Source organism: Saccopteryx leptura, chromosome 4 (genome assembly GCF_036850995.1).
Source record: "Saccopteryx leptura isolate mSacLep1 chromosome 4, mSacLep1_pri_phased_curated, whole genome shotgun sequence".
Taxonomy (NCBI): domain Eukaryota; kingdom Metazoa; phylum Chordata; class Mammalia; order Chiroptera; family Emballonuridae; genus Saccopteryx; species Saccopteryx leptura.
Genome location: NC_089506.1, coordinates 127,117,190 through 127,141,898, shown reverse-complemented (window position 1 = coordinate 127,141,898; position 24,709 = coordinate 127,117,190). Strand labels below are relative to the sequence as shown.

At 53.4% G+C, this 24,709-nt stretch overlaps 1 protein-coding gene across 5 annotated transcripts in view; it reads right to left on the bottom strand.

Moving 5' to 3' along the window:
* Positions 1-24,428, bottom strand: part of METRNL (meteorin like, glial cell differentiation regulator) — a 43,493-nt gene extending 19,065 nt beyond the window's left edge. For 3 of the 5 annotated variants that reach the window (XR_010751115.1, XM_066381661.1, XM_066381664.1), the window contains exons 1-4: positions 24,031-24,428; positions 18,394-18,779; positions 10,830-10,889; positions 9,811-9,987 (exon numbers count right to left, since the gene is read on the bottom strand). Coding sequence is in view for 4 of the 5 variants with exons in the window: in XM_066381661.1 (XP_066237758.1) it covers positions 9,811-9,987; positions 10,830-10,889; positions 18,394-18,779; positions 24,031-24,248 (841 nt within the window). In the remaining variant the exon portion in view is untranslated. Of the gene's footprint in view, positions 1-2,848; positions 3,074-9,333; positions 9,988-10,829; positions 10,890-18,393; positions 18,780-24,030 lie in introns of those variants that run through there. The other 2 variants (XM_066381663.1, XM_066381662.1) reach the window with 2 other exon arrangements.
* Positions 24,429-24,709: the final 281 nt, after the last annotated feature.

The following is a 24,709-nucleotide window of genomic DNA, read 5'->3' as shown; positions in this document are numbered from 1 at the left end:
CACAGTACACACAAACACACATACACACACATACAGACTCAGATAGTCTCACATTTCCACACATACACACGGACTCCCATACACATTCACATATACATATACAGAGACACACACTCACACTGACAAACATACTTTCACACAACTCACATATACACACCATGCCACAACTTGGGTCAGTCTTCTTCCCACAGACCCCTGTGGGCCATAGACATTGTTGCAGTGACCAGGCAGAGCAGCAGGAACAGGGTGCCACATGGCCTTGGTTGGGCCCACCAACTTGTGGCCAGACAGTGATCACCTAGGATCAAGAATATTCCCAGACTATTTTTTATGCTACCTGCATTTTCTTTAGTTCCCTCCATTTTTAGTAGAGCTCCTTGTTGGTCATTTTGGTCCAGTCAGCAGTGCTAAAAGAAAGGTCAGGGTGTCTGCTTTTTCTGGGCTGGACCCAGGCAGAGGGCCCTGTGCTCTGTGCCAGGTAGGGTGGGACATGGGGGCCACCACATCCTCCTGCCCCAGTGTTCCAGCCTGATCTATAAGCCACTGAGGTTGGGGGAGGGGGGACTGTAAGAGGGCACAGGCCTCCCCAACTCTGCTACTCCAGGGGTTGGCTTGGAGCCTGGAGGCCCCTGTGGGTTCAGGTATGGGAGGCAACACCCTTCACACAGAGATACAGTGGTTCCCTGATGTCCACCCACCTCCTTGGCACAGATCAGATCTTGTTTCTCTGCTCTCCCCTCCCACCGCCTTGCATGAAGTCCTAAGGGGTTTTGTTCTTTGTTTCTTTAGCATTTTTTTCTTCTTGCCCTTGATCAGCTGAACACTAGAAAGTACATGGCTTGTAAGCAAAAGTTTTCTAAAGATGAAATTCCAAAGCCCTGGTCAGTTGTGGCGACCTTGCCACATGCAAAACACACCAAACTTCAGACTCCACCGCACATGACTCCTGCATGGGTGCAATTCCTGAGGCCATGTCACAAACCAGTGACACACAGACCCTGTCTGCTCCCCCGCCTGGGCCCTTGGGGAAAACACACCTGCAATTGAACATGAGAGGACAGGACAGACCCCAGGTAGCTATAGACTCAGGGATGCTGATGACTGCCCAGGGGCTCCTCAGGAGAAGAGCTGCCCTGGGAACCAAGGGCAACTCTCCTCCAAAGCTCAGGCCTCCCTGGGGGACGCAGACCAGTCTATAGGGCTGACATCCTGGGGGGAAGGTGCCTGAGGGAAGGGAGGACTGGGGGAGCAGGGGTGTTGTTCGAAGTGCTCAGGACTTTGACGTGTGTCCCTCCTGGGGGCTCTTCAGCACCCCTCAGTGCTACTGCTCTTGACCTCTGCAAAGTTGAAGCCCCTCCCCATCTACTGTTCTTCACAGCTGTCTTGAGGGCAATCTCTTGGATGTACCCGCACACAGTAGATCAGTTCACAGCTCACTGGGGCCTCACCAACTACTGCCACAAGAAGCAGCTATAAGAAGGGGCCCTGGGAGAGGGCAGGCGATGTGACTGGTCTCACAGATGACCAGTGATTACCAGAACCACTGCCTATGTGGGAAGCTGCCCCAGTTCTCTACAGAGGAAAGGAAAGAGCCTGGCCAGCCAGTTCCCAGCACATAGGCCTGAACTGAACAGTTTAATCAGTTAGTGAGATGGACACCTCAGTGGTCATGCAGCGCTAATGAGGAGCTCCTGCCCCCACCTGTGGAACATGCTGGCCTCCTCCTGGGACCCCATCCTCCCCAGGATGGCACAGCCCCAGGACTGAGAACCTTGTCCTGCAGTCCCAGTCAGATGCTGAGCCACGTGGTGTCAGGTCCTCCTTGCAGCCAACTTTCCTGCCAGGACCCAGTGGCAGAGCCAGGAAGGACTGAGGGCTGACACAACTGTCTCCATTTGTGGACAAGGACACTGGAGGAAAGGGAGTTGGAGGGACTGAGGTTGCAGGGACCATGGATAGGTGAGCCAAGACCCGATCCTTCCCCAGTATCTCTCAGCTTTGTACATGCATTCATACCCACAGATATACACACACATGGACAAACATATAACTTCATGCACAGACACCCACACTGCAATTTCTCTCTAGATGGGGGCCCATTCATTCCCAAAGCACTGGCATGGGTGGCATGGCCAGGGTCAAGGACCGTCCTGTAGAGACTCAGATCTAGAACCTCTTCCTACTCTAAGGGGAGGCCCAAGGTCAGGGTCAGTATGAGTGCATGTGTGCCTGTGTATGTACATGTGTGTGAGTACATGTGCATTGTGAACATATATGTACAAATGTACATGCACGTGCATGCGAGCACATTTGTATGAGCGCTGTGTACATGTGTATGCATGCACATGTGTGAGCACACACGCCTGTGAGTACATGCAAATACATGTACATATGAGCATACATGTACGTGTGTTGGCACAAAGTGCATGTGTGTGTACATGTGTCCATCTGTAGGTGCATGTGTGAACACTGATGTGTGTGCATGTATGTGTACATGCATGCATTTCTATTTCCGCCTCCCATTACCTCTCTGTTTCACAATGTGAGTGACCAGCTTCCCTGCTGCCATATCTAAGTGGGTTTGGGCACTGACCACACTAGCTGTATATGTCCTCTGACCATCATCACAGCCAACACTTCCCAGCGTACTTGAAGATAAATGCCCTTCTTCACAGCATGAGGAGAGCCACCCCTTGTGACAGTTAGAAAGTTGCTCAGCCTGACTTGTGGTGGTACAGTGGATAAAATGTCAACCTGGAACACTGAGGTCACCAATTTGAAACCCTGGTGTTTGCCCAATCAAAGCATATACAGGAAGTAACTACTATGAGTTGATGCTTCCTGCTTCTACCCCCCCTTTCTCTCTCTCCCTCTCTCTAAAAATCAATAAATAAAATCTAAATAAATAAATAAAAATAAAATATTAGAAAGTTGCTCAATTATTACCCTGGCCAAATAGGTCAGTTGGTTAGACAATTGTTCTGAAGCACCGAGGTTATCAGTTCAATCCCCAGTCAAGACACATACAGAAACGGATTGATGTTCCTGTCTCTCTCTCCTTCTTCCTCTCTCTCTAAAATTAAAAAATAAAAACTTTTAAAAAAGAAAAGAAAGTTGCTCACTTACTGACAACCAGAAGGCTGAGCATCTCGAAGCCTGGCTTTGTAGCAAACTTTAGCCCAGGTCAATGACCCCTGACCTCCTTTCTGAAAAGGAGACTGCAGGCCACTGGTCTTGCACACTGACCCCATAGTAATCTGATATAAAATTACTCCAGCACTGACCTGTTCTGGAATGAAAATCTGCCAATGGGCCATGAGCATGGCATCAAAGCATTGAGCTCATTCATAAGCACCAACATCCCCTGACCCAGCAGGGAGATCTACACCATGACCCATGGCCACCAGGCCACCAGACCCTGGGATGCAAGGGAGCCAGTTCTGGAAAAGGCCACATAAGCAGAATAAGCTTCACTCCCTGAGGGGCTGAGACAGAAGGACACGAAAATTAGGGACTCAGGTGACACTGTAGGCGCCACTCTCTCCAGGACGTCCCATCTCCACACACTGCTCTTAATCTATGAAGGTGCTGCCTGCTCAGGTGGGTGGTGGTCCCAATCGGGGGTCTGCCCTCAGAAGTGCTGAGGGCCATGGGGCCAGGCTGCAGAGAGAGCTTCACCCCTCCTGGGTGAGCACAGCAGATGGTGGGCTAGTCTCAGTGCAGGGAATCATTTCCTTCTTCTAATGGGAGCAGGGAACGAAGGGCTGAGGGCCTCCTAGGAGGGCCTTGGTTTTGGAAAAGTCTCAGCAGCATATGGAGCATGTTGATGGGTCTCTTGGGAGGGTGAGAAAATGCTTTGTTTGGTGGGGAAAGTCCCAGGCTGAGCTCCATCTCAATGTGGGGCCACCCCAGGGGCAAAGCTGGCTGAGATCACAGCAAAAACTATCCTTTGTGAGTGGGACCCTCAGTGAGTCCAGGCTGGTCAGGTCCCTGCCCCCACCCTCTCCTGCCATGTCTGTATCAAGTGTGCAGATGAGTGGAGTCTCCAGCAGGCTGGGTGTGGCCAAAACACAAGGCTGGGACACCTCCAGGTGACAGATAAGACCTTGATATCCATAAAAGAAGTGGTGCTGGGGTAATGGGGCCACAGACTTAAAAGGAGTCTTGGGAACAAGAGAGACTGACGGAGAAGACTAAGGAGTGCTTTACCACATGCAGGACCCATGAGGGGCTGCCCACGAGGAAAAAGGTCCAGGGCACAGGGCAGAGAGGGACCCACAGTTGGGTCTAGTGAGGGGGTCGCTGATGTGGGTGGGCATTTACTAGACGGGTGAATGCCAGAGGAGTTCCCTCCCACCTGATGTTGAGTCAGGACAGGTAAGCCCAGGTGTGGGCGGTGTCTCACCCAGCAGTTCCAAAAACCACACCTGGAAGGAGGTGGCTGCAGTGAGCTCAAAGGCAGCAGGTTACAATATAACTTCGGTCAGCACAGAAAAGAGGGAAATGTATGGTGGGGGCGGGGAACACAAAGAGGGACACAGAAAGAGACAGAGGGAGGGACAGAGGCAGGTAGGGAGAGACACAGAGGTAGGTGAGGAGAGAGCTCAATTCCTTATAAATCGATGAGAAAAGCCACACTCGCCCTGTAGTCCCCACCTATATAAATGGAGTCATGTTCCTGTAAGATTCTGATAAAAGTTATGAGCCTCTTTCTAAAAATGCACATATACATATAACAGCATTTTACCTACCTTAGGGGAATTCACCAGCACCCAGTGCCTCCCAAGGACCCTGCTGAACCCCTCGACACCAGGTAAGTAGGTAAATGGTGTGTTATTTCCCACAGACTCACTGTGGCTGAAACAGCAGTTGGTTGTATGAGGCTCTCCAGGTCTGAAGTCTGACAGTCACACTGGCCTGAAACCAAGGTGCTCCAGGGCCCTTCCCTCTGGAGGCTCCTAGAGAAACTGCTTCCTGTCTTTTCAGCTCCTGGAGGCCAGGACCCTTGGCTCAGGACCCCTCCCTCTACCAGCACAGCAAGTAGCCTCAGTCCAAGTCCTTCTCAGCTGCCCCTCTCTGGTTCTCCCTGTCCTGCCTCCTGCTTTTATTTCTAAGGACCCCTGTGATGACATTAGGCCACCAGATGATTCAGAAAAATCTCCCCATCGATTAGCAACTTTCATTTCCCTCTGCCATGTGAGGTGATGTCACAGATTCCCGGGTCAGGACAAAGACATCTCTGGGGCCATTGTGTCATTCATGGTGGACACAGGATGGTATCAGATGACAGATACGGACCACATATATGGAAACATAACCCACTGAGCAAGAATCACAGAAATGCAGGTTATCAACAGGAGAGCCTGTCCCTCAGTACCTCGGCCATGGGCCTGGCAATTGTCTCAGTGCTGATAGGAGCAGCCAGAGAGAGCCAGGCTGATTCTGCACGTTTCCCTGGCCCTCCATGCCTCCCCTCAGGCCTGGAAGGCATGTCTGCTCCTCCCAGAAACCAGTCCTGAGCTCGTCCTCAAGGCTCAGATCACACCTTCCACCCAACCACACTCTCCACCCGGGCCCACCTCCACCGGGGTGATTCATACCTGTGGGTTCACATGCTCACGGGGCCCAGCTCCCCAAGAGTCCAGGGCTGGGGCTGGAGGATGATCCCATGAGAGTCTGACTCAAGGCCCCACTTTTCCCCAGCAAATAAGTAGGGCTCCCAGCTGAAAGGGTGCCCATTGGGGGGTGGGCCTGGCCTGGGCCTGATGGGAGACCTCTCCTAGGGACCACCTCGCTACCAGAGACCAGTACAGGGATACCCACACAGTCTTGAGGTTCCTCTGGGTCCCATTAGACATGTGTTCATCTGGGCACAGGCCCCAGCCAGACCCAATCTGAGCATGTGTACCCCACAACTGTGGTCTGTTCCACCCCAGCTCCTCCAGGCAGGAACCACGATGCTATGCCAGAAACAAGGCCCATGGATGAGGAGATGCCCCCAGCTAGAGGCCACAGGGTGAGCCTGACCCCTCAGGTGGTCAGGCCAGGGTGAGGGGGTTGGGAGGAGAGGTGGTTGCCCCTGAGCATCATGGTGCAGGGGCCTGAGCTCTTGGGGCACCCAGACCAGCAAGAGAAAGCCAAGGCCCCTCCCCACATTTCCACAGGGGGAGCAGAGAGTGGAAAATAAGAGAGAGCACCCAGGCTGCACTCCTCCCAGCTCAGGAGAGCAGTCATTAAACAGGAGGGGGCTGCCCATGGGTGTCACAGGCTCATAATGAAGAAGGAAGAAACAAGAAGAATGCAAGAGAAAGGAGCCTGCAGGGGCAACTGAGTCAGCCAGTTACAGATTAACTGCTTCCTGTAGTTCTCTGAAAGGATGGCTGGGGCCACTTGCTGCACAGAGCAAAGAAGACAGAACTTATCGGAAAACCCTTTCCCCTTTTCTTTTCTCAAAAGCTTTTACGAAACAATGTTTACCTACCTTAATTAAAAATTTCCAACACTTATCCTCTGAACCCACCTGAACTCACCCTCCCATCCTGAAGTCATGAGAATGATGTATACCTCTAGACAAAGGTTCCATGAGCCTATTGCATGAAAATCTGTATTCTGTAAAGGTCTATAAGATGTAAGAAATCTAACTACAAGGAGCACACGTTTGGTTCCCTCTTTTGGGGTCACGCTGCTCTGCTGGCTAAATAAATCCTACTTCCTTCATCAAGTTGTCTGGGCGTTTTTGTCCTCCTTTGATTCCTGCAAGAATAAAGTGTGTTTTCCCTAATTTTTATGTCATTAGACAGGCTCAAACTGAGGCTCTTCCCACCAGCATGTTAGGAACAGGGTCTCCAGTGCCAATGAGGCCAGGAGAATAAGGACATCCCTTAGAACTTACCAGATGGAGGGGTGTCAGGGATTGTACTGGGCCTTGCCCCACCCCATGCCATGTGTGGGACCAGCAGTGAGCTGGGCAAACACACAGAGATGAGATCAGTGAGGTCTCACTCCCCACAAGTCTAGCAATGAAGAAGCAGGGAAACTGCCCTGCTGGAGAGGGCTGGGCTTGTTGCTCACAGCAGGAGGGACACAAGGAGGTGGGGGGAGGGATAGGACCATGGGGGTGTAGCTGGGCAGGAGAAGGTGGGATCGGGACCACACTGGCCAGGATTTGGGGGCTCCTACACACATCCCCTTCAACCTCTGGACAGAGCCACAGAAGGGTCCATTCTGAACAGTGACTGAGCTGGCCAGAAACAAGCCTGCAAAGCAGAGCCATTGGCCAGCAGAAGGACCGCCTGGAGACCCAGGTCCTTGAGGGCTCCATAGCATTTGGGCTTCCTCAAGGATGGTCATGGGAGGGCTAGGGTGTGCAGTGGTCTCAGATGCCCACATGAGGCTCTGGGCATCAGGAGAACATGGGCATAAGGGTAAGAGCTCTATGTTTCCTCAGAAATAGGGACCCTGCCAGCCCTGCCCCAAACTGAGCAGCCTCGGGCCACACGGATTCAGGGTGGTGGTGGTGGTGTTGTGCTAGGTACTAAGCTCACAGGCCATGGGAAACAATACTCCTGTGTGCCAGCATCCACCTGCAGGGCTGGACCTCAGTGCTAAGTCCTACCCTCCCCCTAGCCCAGGAAAAGGCAGACACTTCCTCAGCTGTCTCCCTGCAGACTGTTTCCCATGGAGTGAATGCTGCTGTCCCCTTGACATTAGTCACCCCAGTTTCTCCTGGGCAGATCCCAGTGGTCCCTGCACTCATGTCAGGTGGAACACCAGCCTGAAATCAAAACCCAACATCCTAGTTCTGCAGCTTCTGCTGCCCTGCAGGCCTCTGGTGTCAAGAGTCAGTGGGGGGAAGGGGATGATAGGATGGTATAAACCTGAAAGGAAGTGGGGAGGGCGCTGTAGGGAGGGGGGCAAGAGAGATGTTGAGGGGAATAGGGGGGAGGGGGGATGCATTCAGGGTGACCTAGAATCTACGTAAACACAATTAATTAAATTTAAAAAAAAAGAGTCAGTGGGGTAGAGCCAGCGCAGAACACCTCAGGACACGGCCCAGGAGCAGGCCAGGCCAGGCACACCTGCTGCCTGCTGCTGTCACACTCCTCCCAGCATGACCCATCAGTTACTAGCCACAGAAGGACAGGTTCCTATCACCTACCAGTTGCTTCATGTCATCGCCCTGCTTCTTGTGATACAGGTGCCAAGCACTTGCTTCTTGTTATGACCCACAGGAGCTCACAGACCTGTGCCAGCACACACCCAAGCCAGGGCACACCTGTGTGGTTCACACCTGACCAGGGCACACCTGTAAGGACACATGTGAGCCAATGCACAACTGTGTTGGCTCACATCTGAGCCAGCACACCAGAGCTGGCACCCAACACTGGCCTGTGGCCACTTGGTATGCCTGCGTCTTCCGTGAAGCTGACATAATGCTCAGCGACCATTGTGGCCTCTCCCAGGTTGTCCTTCGGTCTCAGCAGCTGCTGAGAAATCACCTGAATCATAGCTAAGGGTGCAGGCTTAGGTCTGATTATTGACACCTCAGTCACCCTGGACTGGGGCTAACAGTGTCCCTCAAATTTCATGTCTATCCAGAAACTGAATATGAATTTATCTGGAAATGGAGTTTAGCAGATGTAACCAAGTTGAGGTCACTGGGGTAGACCCTTAGCCAATGACTGCTGTCCTTCTAAGAGGAAGAAAATTTGGACATAGGACACAGAGGAGAAAAGGACCTATGACAATGGAGGCAAGTTTGGAAAGATGTGTCCACAGCCCAAGGAACACCAAGGGTTGCTGGCTGTCATTAGGAGCTGGAAGAGACAGGTAGACTCCTCCGCTAGAGCCTCTAGAAGGAAGGAGGGAGGGCGGGCCTCCGTGGTATCAGAGAACGGCTTGTTGAAGACCCCAGGGTTGTAGGATATGAGGTCACTGATCCCAGTGCTGACCAGACCCTGAGCATCCAGAGACTTGTTGTGGGCTCAGGCCTTTGGGGGAAATTGAGATCAAATGGCAGGATCTAGGTTAAAAGGAAGGAGGAAGGGGCATCTGGCTAAGGCCAGAGGGTCTCCTAGAGTGTAGGGGCAACAGGGCACTTAGAGGGCCTGTTTGAAGCCCTGATTCCAGGGCTATGGGCAACCTGCACCCCAGGAGAGGCCCCGTGGTGCCCAGACCAGCAGGGCGCACACCGCAGGGCACAGACACCTTATCATCCCATCAGGTGCTGCTCTCTACTCCCTGGAAGGAGGCGGCCTCCAGCCCCAAACAAGCAGTGTGGGCAAAGCACATCCTTTAAAAAGCGAACAGCAAAACAAAACAAAAAAGCAGGTATTTGGCTCCATAAATCTCCATCACGAGAAACAACTTCGAATGGTACCCAAGCTTTGCACAAAGCTTGGTGTTGGGGGTTTACTGTGGGTAATGACCAGTGTCACACCCAAACACCAGCCAAATGCAACGACTTCTAGTGTTTTCAAAAAACAGCATGAAATGGCACAGAAAAGCATGGGAGCTTGCTTCCTAAGGACATTTCTTTTTTTAAAAAAATATAATAACTTAGTTTGCATTTTACAGCAATGCCAATCAATCAGATTGGGAACTTCTCCACTGGGACCTCTTGCACCAGACTGTGTGAACACTGCATGTCCAATCTGATTTGGTCACCCCATGGTCACTCTATGTCCATCTCGCATGGGTTCAGCCCCCTCTCCTCAGCGTCCCTGTACATCCTCTGGAAGTCCTCAAGGCGCGGGGCGCAGCCAAGCCGGGCCTCCCCAAAGTGCATGTGTCCGGTGAAGAGGAACTCACCGCGCCCAGGCCTCACACCACACTCTAGCAGGGTGGTGATGCGCCCCCACCAGCCACCCTCAGGAGCTGGCCAGAAGACCCTGCTCTTCTGCCGGTAGATCCAGCTCACATGCAGGTGTATGACTGACTCTTGCCGCTTGGGTTCGTGGGTAACATCCTGAATGGCACCTCGGACCACTGTAGAGGGAAGGAGACAGATCAGCAAGGTCAGCAGGAATGCCCACTGAACAAACCACACGTGTCCGCTGGCAGTGAACAGGGGTTGGAAAGGGAGCTAACCCTGATCTCTGCATTCCATAAATTCTCATTAAAAAGTACAATTAAAAAAAAAAGTACAATTCATGTGCAAGAGGCTGCCTAGGATGTGAGGGAGGGGGAGAGTCCTGCTACTCTCGGGCTTTGTGAAGGGTCAGCCACACAAGTGGCGAACAGAGAAGAAATAAACCATTTTGTGCATCAGCTTTTCAAGTTAGGGCAAGAAAAGTAACCACAGTTAATATACAAGATCTGTATCAAGATCAGAGACCTGGTGCAGCTCAGGGGAGGAAGGTGATAAGAAAGACAGGGCAGAGCAGAGGTGCTTAAACAGGGTCCACCCTCATGGGCCCAGAGAGAAGCATGCACTTCCACACAACTGCCCTCAGAGCTCAGGGCATCCAGTTGTGACAGCTGCCATCCTTTGCTCAAGCCTGACCTCAGCCAGGGGCGCTCTAGGATCCAGAACTCCCACTGTGGCACCTATGGGGGACTCTGCAGAGGATGAGGCTTCCAGAGCCATGACCTCATATGCAAAGTGGGATAATGCTCAGAGATCACCTTCCATAGCAATTCCCACCCTGGACAGGAATTCCCAGCTCTCTCCCTGCTGTGAGCTCAGGTCCCTTGTCTGGAACTGGAGTCGTGCTGATGCAGCCCTATGACCACTGGAGAGGGGCACCAAGCCCAGTGTCTTCAGAGCCTCCTCGCCGCAGGGGTCAGTGCCAGCACCATAAGGTTCTCCGGGTCAATGTGGCACTCACCAAAGTCGCTGGTGCAGACTGCCAAGAGCACCTCTGTGTCACTGCAGGGGCGGCATGGGGCTGCAGGATAGAACAGGGAGGGGCAGCGTCAGGCAGGGCCGTGATGTGCACAGACACAGACTTGCCCCACGGTGTGGGCACCTTCACATTGAACAACACCCTGTAGGTACTCTGACTTCTAGCAGCAGGTGTCTGCCCTGAACCTCTGCGAACCAGCACTAGTGAGACAACATGACCTCGGTGTGTGGGATGGGAGCTAACTGCAGGGGTCCCCAGGCCACTGCACAGTACAGAACGGGCCTGTGTCCCCTAGCTCATCAGTGCAGCTGTGCCCCGTGAGCAGCTACTGGACTCATGTGAAATTGCTCTTCCTTGCCCATCACCAACGTAAACCAGCCCGAGCTGAGTGAAGCCCCATCCCTTATACCAGCCCAGCCCAGACCAGAGCCATCGTCACTCCATCTCCACATCCATACCCCAATATGTCAGGGTTGCCCATTCACAAACTGCCTGCTTCCTTGGGTCCCACCTGCCACCTCGATTCCACAGGGGGTCAAGGCTTTGCCTAGAAGGACCCACAAGGCCACAACTCTGAAAGCATCGGTGACTAACAAGGGGTGCATTCACCTGCTGTGGCCCTGAGTCCCTCCTAAGCCCCTGCCCCAGACTCCACCTGTCCTTGGGACCAGGTAACTGCCTCTAAAACACATCCAAATGCCTTTCAGAGCAATCCCAGTTATAGAATCCCCTCTGAGACCCCTTAACCTGGGTGGGGCTGACTTTCTCCTGCCAGGCTAGACTCACAAAAAGCCCTGCTCCCTTAGCCCTTCTCCCTCCTGTGCAGGTGGGCACAAGGGCCCAAAAAAGGGGGGAGCAGAAACCTGGGGTTCTGGCAATTCCCCCATGAACCATCCATTCCTTTACTAGGCAGTGAATTTGGGAAAATACAATGTATTATGTGACTCTTATATTGCACATTTCAAGGCCTCTCCCTCACCTATTTCAAGTTTCTAAGTTTTGTCGAAAGTTCTCCTAACTCCATAGAAACTTTACATATGAAATTTTACAGGGACAAGGCTCCCCTTGACCCTTTCATGTTCTAAAGGCCCTGGAACGTCCCTGGCCTTGGCATTCACATGTCCTGGATGAAGCTCGTCCTGGATGAAGCTCATCCTGTCCATATGCCTGGCTAGCTTCTCCCAAAGCCCCTGAACTGAGCTGAGCAGTCACCTGCCCAAAGGCTGCCAGACCCCTACAGGAGCAGCAGTGACTTGTGGGCCTGGCAGGGGGCTGCCAAGCACAAACAAGTAGCAACACAGATAGGCCTCCAGGATCTGCAGTGTGTGTGGACCATGCGGCCCAGCACACAGGGTCTCTGCGGTGATGCCTGGAGGTGGACGTGAGTAACTGGAGCACTGGTGTCTTCATCCTGCCCCTAGACAGGGTGGATATGGCACCCCAGTCCAGCTCAGTGAGACCTGACTCACTGGCCCACTCACCACTTGGGCTCCTATTAAACTATCAGGAGAAGCAGCAGCTGCAGAACAAGACAGCCTGTTGGGCCCATTGGAAGCCCAGTCCATCCCATCTACAGAGCAGGCACTGTCTTACCCAGCTCCAAGTCCCAAGTCCTCTGCCCACCTGTGGCCTCCGTTTACACAGGTGGAGCCCTATCTAGTCTCAAGGCCTCTCTTTAAAAAAGAGGATAGCCAACTGGGAGTCTGCCATCCTTCTCACCCACTGGGGCTCGGCTGTGGACAGCAGAAATGAGGACAAAGGGGAGCACGGCACTGCCGGCATCCGAGGGGCTCATGTTCCACTGATTTATTCTGGCCTCTGAGCATGCAACGCAGAGCAGAGGCGACTGCGTGTCCTGGCCAGCACACCCAGTGCCCATAGGATCAGAGGGCCCAGCCAGGAGTCTCTATGCCCACGGCCAGGGTGGCCATGGCAGCTGTCCCCTCAAGAAGGCAGGTCAGTGAGCCAAGCGCATGATGACCACAGCCCACCTTCAGGCTTCCCTCAGGGCCAGGTATGCAGTGCACCGAGTACAGGTGGGCGGGGTGAGAGAGGGTCTGCACAATCTCTCCAGAAGCATGTCTCCAGTTCCAAGCCAGCTGAGATAGGACAGGGCACCTCCAAAGGCAGTAAGCAGTCAGGGGCTAACAGGCCCAGGCACACACTGAAATCAGACCCCAAGCTTAGGGGTGTGTGACCCAGCCTAGGGCCATGTCCTCTCCAAGGGTCATGGATCCTGGGACCTCAGCTGATGGCTGAGAACAGAGGTAGACACCAGCTGTCATAGGCATCCACCCTGGCCCACTCCTAGCCCCACTGCAGAAGGGATAGGGACAGGAGGTGGATTAAGGTCAGTTGAGGCCCCAGGCGCAGAAGAAAATATTGGGCCCCTTAAAAAAAGACAGGAAAAATAAAAATACATGTTAACCATATTTTTTAAATAAATAAAAAATATTATGCACTATTAATGTTAAAATTGCACCTATTAAACCAGACATGTGTCATTAGAGAAAAGTGTAAAGTTGGGGTTTTGCGGGGCTCTCGGAAGTCAGGTCCCAGGGCACGCGTCTGGTGTGCCTGCCATTAAATCCACCTCTGATGGGGACCTGGGTAGCCCTGGGGGAAGGCAGTCAGCAGCCTGCAGACCCTCCTAACAGAAGCTTCAATGAGCTGATACCATCGACAGCTGAGCTAATAAAGCGCCACCCTGGAGACTCCGCTCTATACTTCTGAGCTTTACAAAGCGTAGGTCGCCTTTGTGGAAAATTTAGTCTGTGGACACCAAGAGAAGCAATCTGGAAACAATTATTAATTGGAGTTGGGTTTATAAAGGATATGGAATGCGCCGGATTCAGACGTATCCAATCTCGTTTTCTTACAGAGAGACGGGAGGAGCGGCCAACCTGCTGGTTAGAATTCTGACCCATGTCTTGTGGAAAGGGGAGGGCTGGGGTGTGGATGTCCCAGGAAGATTCCTCTGGAATGTGCATTAAATGAACTGAATGAAGAAGAAAAGAACATGGAGGGAGAAGGGCCAGGGGCCACATGGGGACCCAGGTGAGGTCGGCAGGTACAGGCAGGTGGGAGAACAGAACCTCGGCACCCAAGTGCTTTGTAGATGGTCAGACAGATCTGATCCCAACTGCCCACATAGGGACAACCATTTCTGAAGAGAAAGCCATGTGTGAGGACACCCACCAGGTTAGCAGGTAACTGGTAGTAGATGCAGAGTTTTAACACGGAGTGAAGAGAAGGAAGAAACCAGAATGTTGTGAGCATGGCTGGAATGTGGCCAGTGTTAGCTGAGACCTAGCTGGAGCCACCAGTGAAGGCTCTGGAGCTGCTTCCAATGACCACAACCACCTCCGCACTCACGCAGACTCCAGGCTGCAGATGACCCTGCCTGGACCTGTCCCGCTGGTCACCAGCTTCTCCTCCTGTCCTGCTGCCCTCTCAACCTCTTTCTCACCAGGAAGGCCACACCCAAAATGGGTAAGGCAAAAAAATAATTATACTATAATTACAGAGGCCAGAGAAGCCGCTGCAAATGATCCCTGTAAAAAAAAATAAAGTTCTCACTTTTTTTGTTTCCAAGAAAGAATGAGGTTTCATTTCACTGCTTCTGACTTGCTGCTCACACCACATGGCCATCAAGGCCCCTCAGTGAGGAGCTCTGCACCCACAGGGCCCACCCTGGGGATCATTTGCCCTCACCTCATTAAGCGGAATGAATTTATTAAAGGGGATGGGCGACGAAGGCCATCAGACATGTGGGATAGAGACTGCCTACCACCTCAGGTGCCCCTCAAGCCTGTGATGGGAGTGATTTCTGTGTGTTTGTAGCCAGCACAAGGACCATGTCCTTCTGGGTGCCCCCTCCACCTTCAGCCATGAATCTAAACTTTGGCTATCTTCTCCCCTTGCCTGCTCACAGGGGTGTGCTATAGGTGAGCACTGCATGGAGCCCACAGTGTGGATGTGCCCAAGCCGGTGAGTCCCTGCTACTTGGCCCCCAAGTACTAAAAGAACAAACTGGAACCGAACCCAACTGAGCTGCCCCAAGCAAAATGAGGACGCAGAGTCCGTCTCTGCACCCCAGGCCCAGACAGAGCAACCCCCAAATGTCCACCAGCCCACTGGGTGATGGGGGACCTGGTGATACTCGTTTCCCTGAGTGTGCTGGGACCCCGGGGAGGACAGCTCCCAAAAGCCAGGCCAAGCTCCACCATGGGACCCCAGCACTTGTGCCAGGTGTGGCCTGGAGCTTCTCCCATTACCGAAATGCATTTGGCTGCTCACCCCTTCCATGTCCTGCCAGATTTCGTCTCAGTGCCATGGAGGAGCAGCATGCTATTTACGTGCCCTGGTGAGACCCACAGAGGAGACAGGAGGACGTAGGGAGTAGGTCCTGCCCTTTTTGCTGTGTGGCAGCCAAATCCCAGCCTCTGTGAGCAGGGGTCACCTCCACCACCCGCCTGCCCTGCAGTCTGTGCCTATCAAGGAGCTGCAGCCTCTCCATTCTTGACTATTGTGCATCTCAGTTTATCAAGGCAGCTGATTACGCAACCCAAGTGGACATGAGGCCAACACGCTTGTGCAGCTCCCACTCACCTCCTACCAGGACTCCAGCCAGGGAGCCTCTTTCTCTCAAGTCAGAACAAATGAGCACTTGTGAGTCGCCAGTGGGGCAAAGATGGGTGCGCACCTCCAAGTCACAACAGTGGGCTCCAGCTTACTGAGGCCTCTGGCAGTGGCAGCCAGGGCCCGAACAAGAGAGAGCCAGAACTACTCTGTCTTCTGAGAGCCAGCCTGGCCCAGGGACATCACAGCCATGATGGCTAGCGCCAACATTCCACATTTTGCACCCATTTCTCTGGCATTAAAAGCTTAGGGGCCCACACCCTGATGAAAGGCAAACTCCCCAGGAGGCGGGATGCACTGACCTTCCCAGATCCCACTGTCCCTCATCACCCTCAGGATGGGGAGGTGGTGGGCCCTTTCTGGTCCTAGCTCTCCAAGCCCTTTGTGCCTCTGGGTCCCTGTCCCAGATCCTGGCCAATGGGTAGATAGATGTTTGCCCCTCCCCAATCTGTGGGATGCAGCTAGATTTAAGCTGACAGCCCAAGGTCAGATGGGCTGATGTCTGGTGACAAGGGAGGCCCAACACTTCCCTTAACAGAAAGCCAGCCAGTTCGATGTCCAGCCTCAGCTCCTCGGCCAGTGTGGGAGGTGCAGGGGCAGCAAGCACAGGTGGTGTGACTGCATCACCCACCTGTCACTTGGGCCCTCCTCCCTGGAACCCCACAGGAACCCAGGGCACCTCAGTCACCAACCCCACAGGCCTCCCCCAAGCTCACTCACTGTCCTGGCCTGGAAACATGAACCAGGGCCCTGGGGGACACAAGCTCTGTCCCCAAGAAGGAGAAGACAACCTGAGCACTGACCCTGGGCTTGGAGTCATCCCAGGTTGTGACCAGAAATGCCAGCCTGTGCAAAAAGAGGCAGCAGTTAAACCCCCACCCACAGGAATCACAGCATGAAGGCAGAACAAGGCTCCAGCCAACAGAGAATATGTGACCAGCAGCCAAAAACCTTTAAGACCAATCACCATTTAGTCAATAAAGGGAATGTTAACAAGTTCCTAACATCTGTTCAAGTCAGCAGGCTACCACCACAGTCAGAAACGTCAAATTTGGAGACAGGATTTTTCCAGATTTTGTTTCCATTTAGATTTTACCTCTAGGGCCCCCAGAGCAACGCTGGGGTCCCCTCCACACTTTCCCACCAACATCCACACTGTGATCAAGACAAAGGCTTGTGGTAGTGGAAGTCTGACTCGGGCCCTGGACTTCACAGCTGCTTTCAGGACCCCATTCCCACCTTGGCAGTCAGGCTCTCCACCACTTGTTCCCACTGAAGCTCCGTGACAGAGCAGTTTGGTTTGAGAGAGCTTTAAAATAATGAAAATTGATCACAGCCAAGAACACAGTACAATAAAATGTGGATTCCCATTCAGGAGGAGACTATGCATTCAAATTCTAGCAGGTCTGGTTTTCCCCAACCAAATCTAAAATGAGGAAATTACACTATTCTTGGAGATGGCCCAATCCTCAAACCAGGTGTTTCCACTGGGCCTGGCAAACACTTCGAGCCAAGCCATTACTGTGCAGGGTATCCTGCGCTAATACTTGGGACCATGTTACCCCCCCCTTTGGGGGCATCTATCACTATGGAGTGTTAACAGTATCCCTGCAGGGCCCCCACCCAGCAATGCCGCAGCACCCCACCTGATCATCATCCCAGCTGGCCACCAGGACAACAGCCCTCAGGTAGCTGCTCCTAGGACAACCCACGCTCCTATGCCCAACCCCAGAAAGCATCTCGCTCCCCATGAGCTTCAGAAATGACACAGATGGTGTACTAGAGGCCAGGTTGCCCACCGCACACAGTGGCCCTGCACATTCAGACACTGTTGTCACTAGTGCCTTGGCTCAAGTGCGAGAGCGGGGCTGGGCCTAGGGAGACCCTGGGCTCGCTCAGAGCAGAAAGGGTGAGACCTGCCCTATGTGAACACTTAGAGCCACGGGCTCGTCCTCAGCCTCTGCCCACGAAACCTGCCAAGGGCAACTCTGCCTCCACCCCAGGCCCTGAGAAGCTGTCTGCTTTCCTCCAAGGAGGAATGGAAATCGAAAGCCAGCTCACCACCTTCATATGTGCAAACACAGCCTCGGCTGCACACAGACCCCTCCAGATCCCTCCCCCACACTCCCAGATTATCATAGCAGGGTATCCTCCCTTCCCAGGAGGACCCAGCAGCAGGAGAGCTGCTGCCCTGCCTGGTGCCCACTGCAGTCCCTCTTCTGACACACTGAGGAATCTCCATGCCAGAGGAGGACTTACTGACACCACTCCCAAAATGTCTCCAGAACGTGGACCGGCCCCAGATTCAAGACATTATGGCTTTGCACCTGGGATGTGGATCAGCCTTAGTTCCCACCTAAAACTCGTCATTCCCAGGGCTGCAGCCAGTGCCAGAAACACTCAGCCAGTTCATGTGTCAGAAGAAATGCTGGGACAGATTGAATGGTAACAACCCCCACTTCAAATTAGTCATAACTAGTCCGTGGAGGATGAACGCATCAGGGAGGGAGCACCTGCTATGGGTCGGACTTATGGCCATTCTCAGGGATGCTTGTTACCCTCCACAAATTCACTTCTAGGGGATGAATGTTTTGTAAAGTCCAAACAAGAGCTTTCCAGGACGTTAACAATACACCTTACATCCAACACCCGCTATGCCACACCGCCGTGTCCCTAGGAGGGCCTGTCTGCTGGCACCATGGTCCCCTTCAGCCACCCATAGGCACAACCTGGACAGTCCCACCAGGTCTGAAGCACATACCTGAGGAGCTTTCACAGAGACTGCACTGAGGAGGGTGGGAGGAAATCAAAGAAGTCTGGAGAATGAGTAGGACCAGGGCTGCAGAACAGGAGCAGCCAGAGCAACCAGGGAGCCCCCCACCCTCCATCCCTGAGCACCACTCACCCGACAGAGCCTGCAGTTCAGACCCGGCGGGCCTGCTGCTCAGCTCATAATGGAAGCCCGTAGTCCTTCTGCTGATGTCCTGCTGGGGCGTCGCCTCCACGAACAGGCCAACCTGCTCGAAACCAAAGCAGCGCACCTGGCCAGGCCCGTAGTCCCCATCCCGCAACAGCAGTTTCAGTGCTCCAGTTTTTTCCAAATAAATATTGGCCCCGGAGGAGTCCCTGAGAGGCTTGATGCACAGAGTCAGGTGTTGGGAGGGCGAGAAGGTGTTGGGCCGCAGGTTGACACTGAGAGCCCCAGTCGGGTACATCCACTCCACAGTGCCCGCGGAGCAGCGCAGGTACACCTGCTCCACCTCCTTCCTGTGGGCCTCGTGTGTCAGTCCGCTGTGGAGGGGAGACAGTGTCAGCCAGGACCCCACTCACTAATGGAGGGGGGGTGCAGGCCAGCACCACCTCCGCCCTGCAGCACTGGCTGCTCCCAGGAAGGGGCAGCCAGCGCTCTGATAAGTTCAGCTCACATTTGGCTCCCAGACCCTCCCCACACCTGGAAGCTCAGTGTCTGCTGGCCTGCAAAGCTGCAGCAGCAGGTATCCAAGTCTCAGATTTCCCTCATTGGGGAGGTGATGGGTACAGTAGAGGTGAGAACTAAGGAAAGGATGGATCTTCCAAAATACAATCAAGGAAACACCAGGAGGACTTTGGCACCACCCAAAGTTCCAGATGACCAAGCGAGGGCTGGGAGATGATTGTGGTTCCCACTGAGTGTGAATGACAGGAACAGGCTCGGATGACAGGAGGTACCAGGGACACATATGCATAAGTAACTTGCAGAGTATATATCCTATGAACCAATGAGGAATGTTAACGATTTGGAAGCTGGAGGCTGTAGCTGAGTTTTCTTTTAACGCCTCACTGTTGGGCATAAGTGTTTATATTTTCCTTATGGTGATGATTTGACTGCTTCTTCATTCATTTGTAAACCTGAAGACCCTCCATTGATCATCATATTGTTTTACGTAAACTCAAATGTCATCAAAGATATGAAAGTAAGGTAAAGGTTTTCCCCAGGAGACAAGACACAGGAGGGAAAGTGCAGAGAAGCCAAATGTTAGCAGACACCTCGTCTTCTCAGTGGAAATTTCATTCCTAATAACCACTAAATAGGAAAAATAAAATGTGCTGCACTTTCAGTGAGCCAGGTCTTGAGCAAAGTCATTACATTATGTTTTCAAGAAACTGAAACCATCAAAAATGTTCAAGTTTCTTTCCCTATTCCAAATTTTAATGTCAATGTCAGCTTGCGCAAAAGGTTATGTCATAACCACCAGCCTTGGAAGTCAATCAATGACTTCAACTAAGAGTTTTATTACATGAAATTTGGTTCCGATCAGATCTCAGACAGGTTCAACAACATTCTTAGGAGTTTTACATGGAATAAACAAACCCACTCTCAGAGCCCTGGCCTGGGTGTGTCACCAGAAACCCTTTCTGCAGAGGAGAAAATAGAAAACATATGATTTGCATTTACTGTTGGTGACTCATGCTCTAGGTCCCCCAAAAACCTCACTTTTCATACAACAACCAGCTGCAGGCTGGGACTGCACAGTCATCCTGAAGACCACATCAGACAGAGGTGTCAAGAGATGAACCCCTCCTAACCTAGCTCTCCACCCCACATGCCCTGGGTCATGAGCAACCAGACTGGCCTCAGATGCTTACCAGGGTTGCACATCCAGAACAGACTTACAAATTATAGTCAAGTGAAACACACAAGCTCATCTGACACATATGTGGGTATAGGCATAATTATAGTGCTGTGTGAAAAATTAGACTAGATGGTGAGTGGTTGCCATAGATGGTTATAATCAGCTCTGCTCTTATGCAGCCAAAACAAACTTTTTCATGGTGGCCTTCCTTTCCAGTCTTCAGCATCAAGGAGCAGTTGGACACTTGCCCCATGCCCAGGCACCAATCCTCAATTCTCTCTCCCACAAAAACCATTCTGTCCAAGGCTTCACTTCTCTCTCAGTGGGGCAGGGAGGACCCTGGGAGTCAAGGGAGTGATGAACCCACACCAGAGGTTTTGGACCTCTCAATAAATCACCTTAATCTGAACAGTGGAGGGGGAAATGGGTAGGCCCACCCTCTACCTACATCTCAGGCAGGAGCAGAGGAAACCCTCGTGGGGCTGGCTGCTCAGGGAGAAGTGGATCTGAGTCTGGAGGCTGCTGTGGTGCATTTTATGTGGTACACTTAGCTCTAGTTATTCATAAGTCACTCAACTAAAAGAGAACTAGAAACAAAATGAAGGTACATACAAGAAATAAGGGTCCCCATTATTTCACCCTTTAATTAACATCCTCACTGGTCCACAGAAGGGGGTCTGTGCCTACTGCTGGACATGCAGGGCTCTGTCCCGCTTCCTAAAGCATCAAGATCACCAGGAATCCAAGAGGCACTCAATGCAGAGTGTTTACACCAATGTCAGTCAACGTGGCACACAAGACCCCACAAGGACAAACACCTACTCAGTCCACTGGTCTCTCAGCCTGGGACCTGCTGGCCCTTTGAAAGAGGTTGAGGATTCCTGGCCTGTCTGGTTCCACATCACTCACCTTTGTGCAAAATGGCTGGAGGTGCAAAAATGCATCATGTCTGGTCACTGATGGTGGCATGTTACAATATTCACATAACATGTAAGTGACATGATAACCAGGCCAAAAAGTAAACTAATAAAAGCAACGGTTTTCTGATGTGATGAAGTTGCAGGATGCAGAGAAAACTGGTTCTGTTCCACCTTAGGGAATGAGAAGACTAGTTTGATCTTAGATCATTTAACTACCATATTTCCCCATGTATAAGACGCTCCCATGTAAAAGACGTACCATAATTTTGGGGCTGGAAATTTGGAAAAAAAAATGTATGATATAAAGTTATTGAACTCAACTTTTATTCATCATAAAATTCATACAACTCCTCATCACTATCAAAACTTCCACCCATTAGCTTGTCCTCATCTGTGTCTGATGATGAATCACTGTCTTCATATATTGCCTCATCCTCAGTTCCATCTATGCCATTTTTCATAGTTCCATCTATATAAGATAGAACATGTATAAACCACAACCACTACATAAGATGCATCCAGTTTTTAGACCCCAAATTTTTCGGGAAAAGTTGCATCTTATATATGGGGAAATATGGTAAGCTAATGAATTTTTCTTTTTTTAAAAAAAAGGGTGGCAAGTGTCATTGCCCAGATGGACATACCTGTGGACCACTTTTATGGAAAAGACAGTAGGTCCCAAGTTGACACGGGACTTTCCAACTTTCCAAAGGGGGTCAGTCTGTGTGGTGGCAGCACTCACCACCACAGCCTGGCTCAAACCCTGAGTCACCACAAGGAAATTACAGTCTCTTGTTTACTTAAGTCAGGAGGAGCATCAGAACAAGCCTAAAGCAGAAGAGACAGCCCAGGTGTGAGGTACCTGCAGTGCCCTGCCCTGAGCAGTGGTCCATCTTTATGACCACTGCCCAATAAAGATGGTGCGATGTCCTGCCCATGAACAAGGACAATGGACTTCAAAACCGCCTACTTAGCTGTTTGGAAACACCCAGAAACACATTTCAGCCTGTCAACTGTGAGTGGCCAGAGTCATAAAGAGCAACTCCCTCTTTGTCAGGAGATCAGAATCCACCTGCCTATCAGGTGCACCACCTGTAAAAGTCATAAAGGCTACAATCAGCAGGCAAACCAGCACACCCAGGCTACACATCAAGTAGCATATTGATCACCAGGGTTAGCAATCACAGCTCTACAGGGGGTTATACTTCAGGAATGCAGCCTAGCCAGCTCCTCTCCAGATCCTCCCAATGGCTCTTTGGGGTCTCTGCTTAGTGGAGGAACTGGGAGAAGTCAGTAACAGGCCACATTAGCAATGATAGAGGGAAAAGGGCTGCAGGGAAGTGCCCTGCTTCTGCTGACAGAGATAGGAAGATGCACAGGGATGGGAAGGTGAAGGGACTCCACCTCCCACTGCAAACACCTGCTGGGTCCAGGAGCTGATTAGCTCTTGATCAGCTCTTAATCACAGCCACCCCTGGGTTCAGTCCCCTCCAGGCATACAGTCTTCTGAGAACCTAGAAATGGTGTTAGATTCTCCTCTGAAAACACAGGCTCACATATGGGACTGCATTACAGCTTTTGACCTGCTGAAGCAGGACACTCCAAGGACTCAGTCTGGGGGTGCACTGATTCATTCAGCAGAGGTTGCAAAGCAGGGGGTTTAATTACTAGCACGGGAAAAAGGGCAGCCCCAGAAGAGGGTGTCAGAGTCAGAGGCTCCCAGCCAGTCCTGTGCTGGCACCAGCATTCTCCAGACCAATCCTCCCCCAAAGCGCCGACCTACCCCTCCGCTCTGGTTCAGGCCCAGCTCCTCCAACCCTTCTCTGCTGTGAGGGCGCGTGCAGGACCCGAACCTCGGAGCCCAGGACCTTCACTCTAGAAGGGGTGCGAAGAGGGGGGAAAGGAGCTGGGCAGTTGCCAGTGTCCACAGAGAAACGGTCTGTAAGCTCCAGGGTGACCAGCGGCTACCCTGCTGACGCAGAGCCCAGCGCACCCGCACAGCTCCAACCTTCTCGGAAAACCATCTTCACTCAAAATAATCGTGTGACGTTCCCGCCCCCCACCACAAGCTGTCTGCAACGAGGTCTTCCCAACAGACAAGGCCAGGGCTTGTCTGGGGACCCTGCTCCCGGACACCCCGACACCCGAATCCAGGGCTGCCCAGCCGACAGCGTGTTGAGAGGAGACGCACATTTTCCGGAGCAAACTCTTGAATCGGCAACTTCCGCGGCGCAGGGCGGGTTTCACCAACCGTGGGCTGCCAGCGCGGCCGAGAGCGCCTGAGGACGGTAGTTTCTAATCCTGAATAACTGTGCCCTCAGGCACCCCGCCCGCGCTCACTTGTGACTTGCACTCCTTTCTGCTGTCACACTTCAGTTTTTTTAAAAGTCCTCGGCTGCCACAGCGGAGGGGCGTGAAGGGGGGGTCGCCCAACCCAGCGCGCGCCCTGCCAAGGGCGGCCTGACCTTCACCGGGCGAGGGCGGGGGGCTAGAACAGGTCCGCACTAGGCCCAGCGCACAGGTCTCCGCCCGCACAGACGTAGTCAGCGCTGCCGTCAGCGCCAGGGACCCGCTGCGTCCACCCGAGCCGCCACCTCCTCCCGCGGACCCGGCCGTCCCTTCCCGCTCTCCATGAGCTCAGGCCCAGATGCTCCGGGCCCGCGGTACGCACCTTATCGCGTTGGGCAGGGGCAGGAAAGGTCCAGAGGACCGATCCCCACCCGCAGGGTCTGCGGTCAAGGCCTCGGGACCCAAATGGGGACCTGCGCGACCGGGTGCTAGGCGAGCGGGCTGCCTGGCTGGGAAGAACCCGCAGGGCAGCAGACGCGCCTTCCCCGGGCGTCCTTCGAGCTGGGGAACCGGGACGCCACGGGCTCTTTTGTTCTAGTACCGGGGGCGGAGGCGGTGGGGACGGAGCTCGGCCTGGAAAGAGGACCCCCGAGCCTCCGCAGGAGGGGAGATGGGGAAAGGGCATGGACCCAGGGCCAGGGTCGCGCCGCGCGGGCTCACCTCCCTTTCCAGCTGCACAGGTCGCTTGAGTACTGCGCGCCCGCGCAGCCCAGCAAAACTACCAGCAGCACGGCAAACAGCAGCAGCGGCAGCGGTGGAGAACCAGGGCCCGGGAAGGGGGGCTGTGGCCACAGCCGCGCTGCGCGCTCCCCGGCCGCCCGCGCCGCGCCCCACATGCTCTGGCTCCCGCTCGGCGCCGGCTCTGCGTTGACGCCCATAGAGCAGATCCTCGACCGGCGCGGCCGGGCTTCGAGTGCAGGCGGGTCACGTCGCTCGCTCCCCGCGCAGCCGGCGCGGACGCCCGCCCATCCCGGCCGCCGGAGCCGCCAGAATCTCTGGAGCAGCGTGCAGTACTGTAACCGCCACCGCCGCCGGAGCTCTGAAGTCCGCGCGTCAGCAGCCCCGGTCTGGCTAGCTGGGGGGCGGTGCCCGCCGGGCCGCTCCGCCCCGCCTGCGGTCCAGCGCCGGAACCCCGCCCCGCGAGCCGCTGGTTGCTCGGTGTCCAGGGCCCGGCCCAGTGCGCTTCGGACGGGCGCGGCGGAAAGCGGATGGGATACGCATCGGGGGTATCCAGCGCCGGGGGCTTGTAGACCCTGGTGGGACCATTTGGGGCACCACAGAGAGCAGGGGCACGCGGGATGGAAGAAGGGTCCGAGAGAGAAAACCCGAGCTGCAAAAC